This window comes from Hyperoodon ampullatus (assembly GCF_949752795.1).
Source record: "Hyperoodon ampullatus genome assembly, chromosome: 8".
Lineage (NCBI taxonomy): Eukaryota > Metazoa > Chordata > Mammalia > Artiodactyla > Ziphiidae > Hyperoodon > Hyperoodon ampullatus.
This window is the reverse complement of record NC_136921.1, coordinates 86458956-86472814: the sequence shown is the minus strand read 5'-3', so window position 1 is coordinate 86472814 and position 13859 is coordinate 86458956. Positions and strand designations below refer to the sequence as shown.

At 36.5% G+C, this 13859-nt stretch overlaps 1 protein-coding gene across 1 annotated transcript in view; it reads right to left on the bottom strand.

Moving 5' to 3' along the window:
• Nucleotides 1-1177: 1177 nt before the first annotated feature.
• Nucleotides 1178-13859, bottom strand: part of DCAF17 (DDB1 and CUL4 associated factor 17) — a gene marked incomplete at both ends in the record, with an annotated part of 32248 nt that continues 19566 nt past the window's right edge. Inside the window, 6 exons of the mRNA XM_079710402.1 lie at nucleotides 1178-1345; nucleotides 2131-2286; nucleotides 4821-4904; nucleotides 5624-5714; nucleotides 8687-8796; nucleotides 12168-12310. Of these exons, the coding sequence (XP_079566528.1) occupies nucleotides 1178-1345; nucleotides 2131-2286; nucleotides 4821-4904; nucleotides 5624-5714; nucleotides 8687-8796; nucleotides 12168-12310 (752 nt within the window). The remainder of the gene's footprint in view (nucleotides 1346-2130; nucleotides 2287-4820; nucleotides 4905-5623; nucleotides 5715-8686; nucleotides 8797-12167; nucleotides 12311-13859) is intronic.

The following is a 13859-nucleotide window of genomic DNA, read 5'->3' as shown; positions in this document are numbered from 1 at the left end:
TTTCACTGCTGTCTCCTCCCCTTCTATTTTTACTAGTTATTCTTTTGAGCCTGAATCAGAGAAATGTGCTAAACAGGTGGATTGCAAGCAACTGGATTTTTCAAACAGGAACCACAAAGAAACATTTTCCTCCCTTTACTTGGGTTGCTTTTAGTTAACATTCCGAAGAATGATTATCTGAGTTCAAGGATCATATTTTGATCAGTTCTAATAAAGAAAAAAAAATACTCATCTCACAGCTAAGATAGAGCCAAACCCTTTTTCTAGCTGCCAGTCAGTTTCTAAGCTAGGAAGAGCTCCTGGGACTTTATCTACTCTTCTACAGGGAGCAGAGCTGGTACAACCCAGGATACCTTTATCTGATTGCCTAGGTATGAAAACATTGCCTAAGCAGAACTGGAAGACTCACCAAATAAATAGAAGAGTGACATGAATACAACATTCTTAGATATATTAACAGCTAAACAGCCTACATATGAGAAAAAACATTTTCACTTACAGTTTGCTTGGTATCTTTTACATTAGCCTAATAGAAACACAAAAAACCAATGGGAACAACAAACCAAGAGAATAAAACCATGGAAGAAAAGATAATTGGGGAACTATAGCCAATTCCTGATACTATATACAAATACAAAACATATATACATATACATTTTTTTAAAACTGTGATGACATATTTTTGGCTCAAAGTATGCTTTCATATTATACATCTCATTTTCCATCCTTAAATAAAGTTTGGGTGAGAGGATACAGGATTTCTTGATTTCTTTCTGTATCTTTTGTATCTTTCTTTTTATCTCTCCCCCTTAGTTTTACCAATCAAAATCCCAGGCCATCCTTTAACAACCACGTTAAACACCTACTCATCAATGACCCTCTCCCAATAATTAGAATTAACCTCTTTCTCTGCTCTTCAATGTTTTATATTTGCATCACTACCCGCCTAAAAACTGCAAAATGTTAGACTTCTTGGGATGTCATTGTAAAAAATCTCTACATAAAATGAAGTCCTCACCACCTTGTATGGCAAGAGTTTAAAAAAGAAGTCACAGTCATCTGAAGTCAACACAAGACCTTTTCTGGAAAATACTGGAGAATATGCTATGCAGATAATAAAGAGGAGGACTGGACATGGCTGCTGGGGTGTTTGGCTAGAAGTCTCAGAAGTTACATCTCAAAATTTAAAATTACTGCAATCTTTTTTACAACTTCTGTTTGTGGTTTCTTCTTCTTCCCCAGGGTCACATACCATCTGGTAAACATAGCAGCTGAAGACCCTGCTGGGTTTCTGTTCTATGTGTAGTACCAAGTCTCTGTCAAAGTAAACTTCGTGGCTATAAGTCTGTAACGAAAACAAAGGCAAATGGAATCTCCTATTCACATAATCATATTCACTACTGGGTCATTAAAATGTCACAGCGTCTATGCTAGGGATGTTCAAATATACACTTGGAGGCAAAATAGCTGCCAGAAATAGTTTATTTTTCATTATTTGTGGATATGCAGACGACTTATGAGAAAAGCATTACACAAAATGTTGAGAATGAAAAGAACCCTGGACTTAAGGAGTCTGAACACCCAGATTCTATTGCCAACATTGTCACTATTTCACTTGTGACCGTGGCCAAGTTGCTAAATCTTTCAGGTTCTCCACTGATAAAACAATGATTGGGTAAAGTAACATCTACTGTTCTTTATAACTTTTATTTTCTATAATACTTAGAAGAGCAGACAAACACTCCCAAGAGTGCTTGAAAACCCTACACGCTTAGATTTGTCTCTATTAAATAACTGTGGGGATTCGATACAGTATATTTTTATTTTTTAGAACATTACCAAACTTATAAAATGGGAGAAAACTAGACTATGGTAAGGAAATAGACAGCATGTCTCATGAAAAAAGCATAAAGCTTTATCTTTAAAGCCATTGGTAAGGAGGCATCCTCTACTCCCTAGAGAAAGTCTAAAGAAGTACTCATTTTGTCCTGCATGTAGGATGATAACCTCTTCCATGTGGTCACTGGTATAGGTGAACCTGGACTGACGTGAACACAGTAACATCTGCTCCAATAAATGTCACCTATAAAGGAAACTCTTACAACTTTGTATTCCATGGACTCTACTCACCACATCCCATGACTCCACGAGTGGAATGCTTTTAAGTAAAGTTCCATATTCATTACAGTGGAAATCCAGGTGAGCTTTTCCTTCAGCATCTATTTGAGTAACAGCTACCACAGAAAGCAAATCTAACTCATCTTCATAGTCCACAATTTTGAAAGTCTTGGGGGATAGATGATAAGGCAAAAGAAAAGAGGGGCAAAATCCAGTTAGGATTATTTCTACATTTGTGGCTTAACTATTATTTATAAAAATATGTAGAAAGAAAAATGAACGGGTGGGAGCATAGACAGAAATGTGTTTCCACTTATCTGCCTAGTAAAACATCAGTCTCAAGATTTTTAAGACTCAAGAAGTATCCTACAGATTTTGATGAACACAACTAAGTCTATGTAGATCTCAGCCAAAGTATAACTGAAATTCTCTATTATGACAGCAAGCCAGAGTGTCTCCAAATTTGAAAGAGGTATTCAACTGCTGACACTGATAGGTGTGTTCACTGGTTTCCAGATAGGACTAAATATATAAAACTCAGTTCTGAAACTTGAAGACTGCCCACTGTGCTCGGAAGGTTCTCATACCAGAAAAACACAAGTCATTTCAAGAAGAACTGATAGCCCATCATATACTATTTATGACCCTATTTGCCATCCTTTTTTTTTTTTTTTTTTTTAATATTTATTTTATTTATTTATTTTTGGCTGTGTTGGGTCTTCATTGGTGCACGTGGGCTTCTCATTACAGTGGCTTCTCTTGTTGCCGAGCATGGGCTCTTGGCACACTGGCTCTAGAGCGCAGGCTCGGTAGTTGTGGCCCATGGGTTTAGTTGCTCCACGGCATGTGGGATCTTCCCGGACCAGGGCTCGAACCCGTGTCCCCTGCATTGGCAGGCAGATTCTTAACCACTGCGCCACCAGGGAAGCCCTGCCATCCTTTTTTTACAAAAACCCTTTCTTAGGGAATTCCCTGGTGGTCCAGTGGTTAGGACTACACGCTTTCCATCCCTGGTCAGGGAACTAAGATCCTGCAAGTCACGTGGCGCAGAAAAAAAACACCTTTTTGGTTCCCTAAAGAAAGCAAAAATGGCTGCTTATACTTGAGGGAGAATATTAGGAACAGAAATCCAACCCACAGAACAGGACTGGGATAAGAGACGTTAGTTAGAAATGATTAATGATGGTAAAGACATTAAGAGAGAAAAATCTAACCCCAGAACTCTGTCTCAAGGAAGAAAACCTGGGACTCCAACAGCCTCGCGGGGAAGCAGATCTATGCTCACCCATCCAGGGATGGCACATCTTGACAGGCACAGCAAGTTTCTCTTAATCACCAAATACTAAACCTTCACTCACATTTGGTCAAACTGCTTTTTAATCCATTTACATTTTCTGCCTTTACCACCTATGACATAAAAATTTACGTAGATTTATTACCAGTGACTCCCTTTAATTTACTTTTTGCCTTAATCTTACCTTGGGCAAACTTCAAAAGGTGACTTCTTGCCTGAGTGTCAGTAATTTTATAGATTTTAGTCACAACCCCTTTCAACTTTTCCTTTACAGGTGAAAAGTTTTTGTTTTCTAATCTCACAATGCAGAGTATCTTTCTCTTTGCTAGTGCCTTCTCCCTTCTTAAGTATTCTTGCCATCTTTTGGTAACTTTGGTATGTTTTTCTTGAATACAGTTTTACATACAGGGTAGGAAGCTTTCTGCTTTGTTCTCAATGGTTCAAAAGAATAAATATATATTTGGTTCAAAAGAATATATATATATATATATATATTTTTTTTTTTTTTTTTTTTGAGAGTAGCCACATACTGTGCCACCTCCAACCTATTTTAAAAGATTTTCAAAAACTATCCTTAGGGCTTCCCTGGTGGCGCAGTGGTTGAGAGTCCGCCTGCCGATGCAGGGGACACGGGCTTGTGCCCCAGTCCAGGAAGATCCCACATGCCGCGGAGCAGCTAGGCCCGTGAGCCATGGCCGCTGAGCCTGTGCATCCGGAGCCTGTGCTCTGCAACGGGAGAGGCCACAACAGTGAGAGGCCCGCGTATCGCAAAAAAAAAAAAAAAAAAAAAAAAAAAAACTATCCTTAGAGGGCTACTCAATATTTCTACCTAGAAATGGTCATACGAACTATATAGTTATAGAGTCTAAAGGGATTCAGTATTTACGCAAAGGCTATATATTTGAAGTATGAACCCTTTGAGTTGAGTTCATAAGTAATTCCAGTGCTTCTTTTTTTTAAAAGAAAAGGATAAAAATGTATTAGCTTAGTGACTGGCAATGGCAAGTTGAGGCCAAAGGCTGAACTGATTTACCACACCCTTACACCCTCCTCCTCTGGCTCATGAACATTAACAAACACATCTATGTCTAGTAAGTGAAAAACAAGGCAAAAGCCATAGTCATCAAGATATGACTCAATAATTTTCTATTAAGAGATTACCCTAGGAAGTGTGCACATCAACAAAACAATAAGCTAATAATAGTGTTTTCAAATTATTTCGGTCCTATGAAGTCTTCTGCAAACAAAATCTTAAGAATAATTCCAATATGAAAAGAGAGGAGACAGAGACACATCGGTTCAAATAGCACACACAATCCTACAGACTAAGGTTGCATGGAGCTCCCTAACCTCTACCCCAGGGCAAGTTCATACAAGCTTAGTTTATTATTTCTGGCTAAAGTAATACCTCTTGTTCTGGGTCATCATCCAGAAGGTTAAAGCTTTTTTTTACCACCCGTCCAGAAGCTGTAACAGTGGGTAAGTTTTCATTCTATCATATGGAGAGAAATAAAAATATATGACAAGTCCTATTATGTAGTCAATGGCAAAACTGTATTAACGAATTTGTTAACTAACCAACCCTTCTCTAACATCCACAATTCTTTCCTCAACTGAGAAAATTCTGAACCGGATTTTGGATCCTCCAATTAATAAAAATACTTTATTATAGTAAAGTTCTTAATGGATAAAATACCAAAATAGAAATACAAAGGTTACAGATTTGTTACTTCACCTGCCCTTCTGATTTTTGCCTTAGTATAGCACAGCAAATAAAGAGTCGATCTGCTTTTGGAAATTTCCCTCTGCATGATTTTCTTCAGGCTCTTAATTTGTATGCTAAAGACAAAGAACCGTTTGGAGTTAAAGAATGGTGTGTAATTTTTTAAAGTTTATATCTAACCTTTCTTACCCTAAGTTTGCACAATTAATTAAACCCAAAGGTTGATAATTCAGCAATAAAAACTTAAAGAGAAACCCAGAAAGGAAACAGAAATAAGCAAAAGATAAAGTCAATATAATCAACTCTCTTCAAATCTCATAGATATTATACATGGGGCTAAGACTAGCTACCCATGTAGACAAAATGAACAGACTTTTATAGGACTGTGCTTTTCTTTTCTGCCACTAAAAGATAAATACATTTGCATATTATATTCTTATATAGAAAGACAGTGATATACAAAGGATTTTAAAGTACTCCTGACTTACTTTGTTCTTCTCCCTGTTGGCCAAAATGACAAAATCTTCAGAGATCTGATGCTGGGCACTATTATTTTCTACTTCACTTAGCTTTAAAACTCTGAAAAGGTAAAAAGGATTCTAAGAACCTAAGACCTCAACACACCGTCAAAATGTCAAAGTTGAACTACTGAAAAGAAACTTAACAAATGAAAATTATAGTAACAACACTGAGTTAGTTCTATTCTCCTCCTGATTAGTCCAAAATATTAATGTCTGATAACTTAAGTGTCCATAAATTTCTTCAAATTTAGAGATTCTGTTAAACAGAAAAACAGGATATATGACAACAGGTGCTACTGAAGTAAGTAATGCAGCAGCTTGCTGAGGCTTACACTATCTTCCAAACTGGCTTAATGAAAGTTACTCTAAAGAACCTCCTCTCTACCATCCTGCAGCAGGTCTCCAACATTTCAGCTTTAACAATGACATTATAGTAGATATTTACATTTTTATTTCTGAAGATAGAATGAGGTATCAATGAACAACACTCAGAGTTAAATATAATATAGACTGGATTAGCAACTAAGTTCTAAACCGAGAATTTTCATGGTAGAGTAATATTTTAAAACTGCAAATGACTTAATACTTTTCTTTTTTCTTAAAGTTATATTTAAAGATTTGGGTTTTCTGAGTGCAAATGACCTCACGGATCAAGGTTATTAAGCAAGTGAAAGTAAAAGAATTTTCTCACCACCTACACAAATCTGTTCACAGCATTAACAAGCATCAAAAGCACAATGTCGGGCTTCCCTGGTGGCACAGTGGTTGAGAATCTGCCTGCTAATGCAGGGGACACGGGTCGAGCCCTGGTCTGGGAAGATCCCACATGCCGTGGAGCAACTAGGCCCGTGAGCCACAACTACTGAGCCTGCACGTCTGGAGCCTGTGCTCTGCAACACGAGAGGCCGCGATGGTGAGAGGCCCGTGCACCGTGATGAAGAGTGGCCCCCGCTTGCCATAACTAGAGAAAGCCCTCACACAGAAACGAAGACCCAACACAGCCAAAAGTAAGTAAGTAAATAAATAAATAAATAAAATAAAAAAGTAACTGTACCATTAAAAAAATTAAAAAGCACAATGTCCTCAAAGCTTAAAGTCTCAAATTCAGGCAAAGAGAACAGCAGGGAGAAGCAGCCACTGTGGCCAGAGAGAGCTGGAGGCCTTAGAGTTTGCCAGAGACAAAGAAATCAGATTACATTTTAAATTCCTTAATTAGTTATCTTAATTAGTGCCAATATTTAAGAGTGCCTATCTTTTAAAACCTAGCAAAAGGGCACACACTCTTTGTGGACCTTATTTTCTTAAACTCAAACTAATATAAAAGATGTGTGGTAACAAACATTAAGAGTAAGGTTTATTAAAGCTGACCATTACTTTTTATGACTTTTTATAAAAGTTCATAATCTTTTTTCATTAAGTCCCTTCATCCTCCTTATAACTGATCCAGAGTAGACTAATTATCATGAAGCATACGAAATAAAGAATGCAGACACTACTCTTCTTATTCAACAAATACTTACTGAGCACCTACTCTGTACTAAGACCTATGCTCAGTGCCAGGGTTACAGGTGTCAACAAGATAGATTCTTTCCCTGTCATGGAGCTCATGATTCCCAACCTAGATATTCAAACAGATAATCACACAAATAATTAATTTAAATTGCTGTAAGTGCTACAGAAGATTACATAGTGGGTAGAGTGAAAATATGATGGGGCAGCTAATCTAATGAAGGGTGCCAGGCAAGTACTCTTTGAAAAAGGGACATTTAAGGGGGCATAAAATATGAATAGAAATTAGGCAAAACAGGTAGGGGAAACAGAATTCAAATAGAGGGAACAGGTCCTCAGCTTTGTGAAAAGACAGCATGACTGAAGTAAACTGAGTGGGAGGAATCTTTTAGACCAGCTAAGTATGTTGGTCTTTATCTTAAGTGCAATAAGTCATAAAAAGGTTAAAGCAGAATTCACTTGGTTAGGTTTTTGTGTTTGTTAATGTTTCTAAAAATCACTCTAGATGCTGAGAAGAAAATAGACTTAAAGAGTAAAAACTAGATTCTTGGAGTCCTGTAAGAAGGCAACTATTATAGTCTAGGCTAGTGATGACAATGATCTGACCAAGGTGGTGACAGTGGCCAAGGGCAGAAAGAGGCAGATTTAAGAAATGTTTAGTAGCAAAATAAACTGGATTGATGGGAATATATGGTGTGCGTGTGTGTGTGTGTGTGTGTGTGTGTGAGAGAGAGAGAGAGAGAGAGAGAGAGAAAAAATGCAAGTGAGTGTTTAAGTACACGTATACTGATGAAAGACAAGAAGGTAAGAAAGTGTCAAGAATGATTCCAGACTTACGACATAAGCTTAGATGAGAGGTTTGTGCTAAGAGAAATTTTGGAGTTTTGGTGTATACATGATCTTTAAAGCCAAGGGAATAAACAGGAGAATCAAGCAGAAAGGGAACGAAGAGTGAGAAAAGAGGGTCTAAGTCCTAAGGACTTAAAGTCTGAGCAGAAGAGGAAGAACGTGAATGGATACTAAGAAAGGCAGATCAGAGAGGGAAGAAAATATTCAGGAGCACTGTGGTGTCAGGGAAGCCAAATGAAGAGTGTTTCAAGGAAGGAGAGGTCAACTGTGTGGAAGATGTGGGTAAACTAAATACAACAAGATTTACTTCAAACAACCTGCTGCTTCTCCAGCAGTAAGGCTGTCTTTTAGAACAAAGATAAATCATCTCTCTCATTAATCCTGGAGAATGAATTAAGACCTCGTGAGGATGAACCAATATGTAATCTCCTTTTCCTCACACGTCATCTATCATCCAACAAAGAACTTACTCAAATGTAATACTTACAAACAGTAATGATGAGGTTGAAAGAATAAAGTCAGGTTTTCTAGATGCCATTCTCTGAGGAAGCACCCTACAACAAGTTAATTATTTCCAAAATTTGCTCAGTAGTTAGCTGGCAAAAATAAAGATGCCAATAAATACTACCAAAGGCTACTTTTAACTTTAAAGTAACTAAGGAAAATACTCACTTGACCTGATTTGGGCCAACATGTATTATTCTACCAGAAGCATCAGGATGGAAATAGATCCAGTCAGATTCTAGAGAACAACACTCCATTTCTTGTACCCCGTTTTTTGCCTGAAGTTGGAACAAAATATTGAAAATAAAAATTAAGGAAAAATAAAATAAATTTTCCAATCCAGCATCAGTGATAGATCAGTAAGTCAAAAGTAAAGGAAGAGAAATCATTAACCAGCTGAACTGGGATGTGTATTAAGGCTGAATTAGGACACTCAAACTTGAGAAATCCAGAACATTTAAATTCAGAAATTTCATAGATGCACCATGCACTATATATTATAGCTCATAAATAATAAGTTACCATATCTCAAGCACCTAATGTATGTCTGGCACTGCATTAGATGTTTTATACTCATTATTTCTTTTGATCTCAGCAATACTTGAAGCATATATTGCTATCCCCATCTTATGGATGAGGAAACTGATGCACAAAGAGGATAAACCATTTGCTTAGTATTCTGCACCTACTAAACAGCAGATTAGACTCCAAAGTCCATGGATTTTCCATTATTTAACTCTGCCATAATTATGTACATGCAGTCCCCCACAACATCCTTCTCCCTTTCCTATCCTGAACAAATTGTCAATCAGAAGAGTAGATAGCACAAAAATAAACATGCAACCAAACAGGTCATATAATCTCCTTGCAAAAGTCAGATGTTAAACTCTAATGCTGAGGAAACGGTCTAATACTGCTTAACACTTAAGGTAAGTAGAGAGATTGATTTCATAGTAGTATATTTAGACATTAAAATAAAGAAAAAGATACCTCCATATGTGATCACATATGTAATAAATGTTTTACCTTACACACAGGAGCACTGGGGACTAATACCAGCATGGATACATTAACTTCACTGGCTTTATCCAAGTCATTTAACTTAATTTTTCCAATGTAAAATGAAATGATGTCATCTTTCCTATTAGATACTCATAAAAGTTTCTGACATATAAAATTATTAATTCTATTAGCATATACTGACAGGACACTATGTTTAAGGTATCACACTAGGCACTAAACATAATCCTTGTCATCAAGAAGCTCATATTCAAGAAGGGAGATAGAAACAGAAATAGAATAAGGCAGTGTAGAAAACAAAGTGGTCAAGCTATGCACAGGATATTATCAAGCATCCAACCCAGGTAAGCAGAATTTCAGGAGCCTGAACTCTGCCTTGAAATGAGAATAAAGTGGCTAGAAAGAAGAGACAGCAAAATCAAAAGCACAGAAGTGTTGATCCATTTAGCATGTATATGCACAAACACGAGTAGCAGATAAAATTAAATTGAGAAGTAGAGTGTCCAGCCATGAGACTGGAGAGGTAGGCTGGGGTTACATCACAAGTGCTTTGTATGCCATGCTTTTTTAAAAATTGGAATTTAACACATTTTAGGTATCAAATTAGCACATGCATTTTAATTTTTCAAGAATTTTTATAAGTATCCTAACGATTTCTAATAGAAATGGTGGTATTACTGCATTTTACATATAAGAAACTCAATACAATTAAACATCTTGGTTGCAACCACTAAAACAATGTGTACATTTTGGCATTAGCTCCAAATGCTTCTTTGTTTAATATAAAACTTTTTTATGCTGTGTGTATATGTAAGTATATATATATACACACACACAAAAAAAAACCCCGTATCTTTCTTTCTTTAGGAGACTCTTCTCTTTATTATAATATCTAAATACAACATGCAAAAGAAACATTATCTCTCTTTGTGTTAAATACTAGGCAGCATTATTATCAGCTTCTGTAGTTTTTATTATTTGCTCAAATGCTAGTTTAAAGCTCAGTTTAATAGAAAGCTATGAATCATTTTCTGAATTCTTCAGTTTGCCTACATATATGTTTTTGGGTTATCTATTTTTCTGACTGACAGGTGGGGAGGTAAGGCACATATGCATCATTAAGGCAATATCACTTCAACAAAGTTGTCCAGCAAAAGGACTGAAAACTCCCCTGGATTTAGCAATTATTTATGAATATGTTGAAATAAGATCTGACTAAATGTTATAATCAGTAATCATACAAGGAGAATACTTGACAGGCATGCTTGATGTAGATGTTGAAGGCCATTTTGTACACACACATAAAAGAATATGTATTATCAGTTCTTATATAAGAAGAATATGTATTAAAGTCTAGAATGTGAACTGTGCAGGGTTTGACTAGATAGAAAAGTTCAGCAACAAAGAGATGTGACAGGTCCTGGTGACTGAAGGATGTCCACTGCTGGGAGGTGAATAATCAAACCACAGACTTGCGGGAAACAGTCTGCATTTGTAAAAGAGGATGTCACTGGGCTGGGCCAAACAGGAGCTCCCACATGTGATAGGTTAATGAGAAAATGGAAGGGAAGAATGCTCCTGCAAAAAGACAAACAAACAAACAAAAAACTAGAACACACTATACACCACGTTCCCTGGTGGCCATGACACCAAAGGAAATAGATAAATGGACCCAAGACTGTGTACGTCTTCAGTGTGGTGAAAGGTGACCTGTGACTCTCAAAGCCACTGGATCCAACAGTGACTGATGGAGAAAGATTCTGGAAGAGAAGGGTGTGGAATAAGCTGAGTCTGCCTCATAAAAAGTTCATTTAATGTTATCAAGAGGCTCCAGAAATAAACTAAACTAAATCAGCAATATAAAACAAAGATAGAACCCCCCTCCTCTGTGCACTCACTCTTGCACTTATCTCAATCACTGTACTTAATGGACTGCGTCTTATTTCCCTACACATTTGCTTTCTTTTGAGGGTGTAAGCAACTTGTGGGAAGAGAATGTGTCCCCAGCCAAGTATGGCACACAGTAGGCCCTCAATAATGTTTATTAAATGATAAATCAATGCCTAAGTCATTTTAAAAAAGAAAAATAAGAAAAATTAACTCAAGGGGTAATTTTTTGTCTTGTTTTGCCATATACCCTTTCTTTCTATTCTGCCATATATAACTTTAAAATATCCTTGAAAACTCCAAGTGTTTCAGTGTTTATACCGTGACCAACAGAGTTCTATCTGGTTCTGCTCTGGAAAGCCAAGAGCAACAAACCATGAAGAAGCAGAACCAACTACACATTCTTCCAGTAATTTCGGAGGCAGCCTGAATACATTCCATCAACAATTCCCATTATGCAGCTTTAGAGATGTTTAAATGGGATCAAGGAGATGGTAAGGAAAAAAAACCTAATAAATCTTTGGTGCCCTGAGAATTTTCAAATGTTAATGTTTCAAATTCTGGGTAGCACATACAAGTGTTTGCTATATTCTTTGTACTCTCCTGTACTTTACGTTGTTTACAAATTATTAATACAAACAAATAAAAAAGTAATTCTTAGGAATGTGCACCTATTACAGAAGTAGAGAATAAAGAATTTCTGATATAAATTTACTACTGAAGTCTGACCACCTTGATTTACCAAGGAATTGTCCTTTAGGGCACAAATATGGAAAACTCCTTTTTGTTTCTTCTTATTAGGTGTGATGATATAGTGCCAAGGATGGCCTCCAATCTGAAAAGCATTCTCCAGGGAGGATACCTCAAAGAGCAGTGGTGGTGTATCTGCAGAGATGGGCAAAAGGAATGCATTAGCTTCTTTATTCTGGTAGCCTTGGAACATTCATTAACTGAACTCAACTTTTCTTTGCACACATCATCTATGAACTTCCACTAATGAAAAATTACTATGTTCAAGAAAGAAAATACAATCAGGAAAGAGGCTTATTGCTTATTTCTATAGTCTTAAGAAAAGAAAAAGCTGGTAGGAAACAACTGTTAGGTTATGAGTCAACTTTCTAGACATCCGTTTTCAGGATATGTGTGACATGCAGCTGGATGGAGATAAAAAATGGGCTGAAGGTGCTTATGATGGCAAAAATGACAAAGTATACCTAACAAAAGCAGCTGCCATTTAATAAGCACCTGCTATCTACAAGGCTTGGTTAGATACTATTTCCATCTCTTGTAACAATCCAACAAGGTATTAGGTCTAATACTTCCTTCAAATGTGAGGAAGAGAACATTCATATTCTAGACTAACAGGTTATATTTAGCAAACTTTACAAAAGAAGTGTTGCTTAAGATTTCCACTTCAGAAATAAGGAAAAGTAACCACTTAGGATGGGTCCTGTTACCGTGGAAGCTTTATCAAAGGATAGCCACTACTACTAGTATAATCATTAGACAAGTTAATTTTAAGGTAGTTTAGATACATCCAGTCAGTCACTGTCTGTTGGAGACTGACAACACAAAAGAACTGTTAGTGCTTCCTAGTCTTCTTCTTTGATGACAATTAATTTTATATAGAGCATAACAGACTTACTTTTGGAGACATGTATAAATGGAAGGTAGTGCTGCTTATGAAGACCAGAATTCCTTTGGGGCAGCCCTTCTGAAATACCACATGGTCTGTTTGTGAAGGTGACTAATCAGAGTCCTTTGTTTATGCCTCTAACTTGACAGTTTAATCTTTGGCTTATGAGGCCACCACTGTCAGTAAAGGGACTTGTCTTAGGGAGACCATTCACTCAAAAAATCACATGTTACATATAGAAGTGTGTGCCTTATTAGGTTTCTTCATAAGGGCAATTTACTACTTAAAGCTACACAAAGGAGAACAACAAATAATGAAAAGTGAGTTCACAAACTGACAATCTTGAGGAGAAAGAAGAGATAGGTATAAACATATCAAGTATATTTAAAGTACCTTTTTTTAAAACCTTTTAAGAAAAGGGTAATATTCTTAATATATAAAGAAATCTTTTTTAAGTAATAAGAAAATTATGGACACCCCAATAGAAAAATGGGCAAAGGACATCAGTCGGTAAATTGTGAAAGATACATAAACATCACGTGTGATAATATGGTGGCTACCAAATGATGGTGGATGAGGAAAAGAATTATAAAGAGAAAAAAATACAATTAGAGTTTGAATTTGGGGTTAAAAATTTAAGTAGGTATGTTGTAGAGAATATAAAATAGGAATTCAAAATAGAAAAAAAAATCAATGCAAAAAGATGTATTTAAAAAGAAATACTTTTCCCAGCAGTTGCTAAAAATCGCCCAAGAGCACAGCAGGACTCTGCTCACCACAACCCTGGTGGGACCCCAT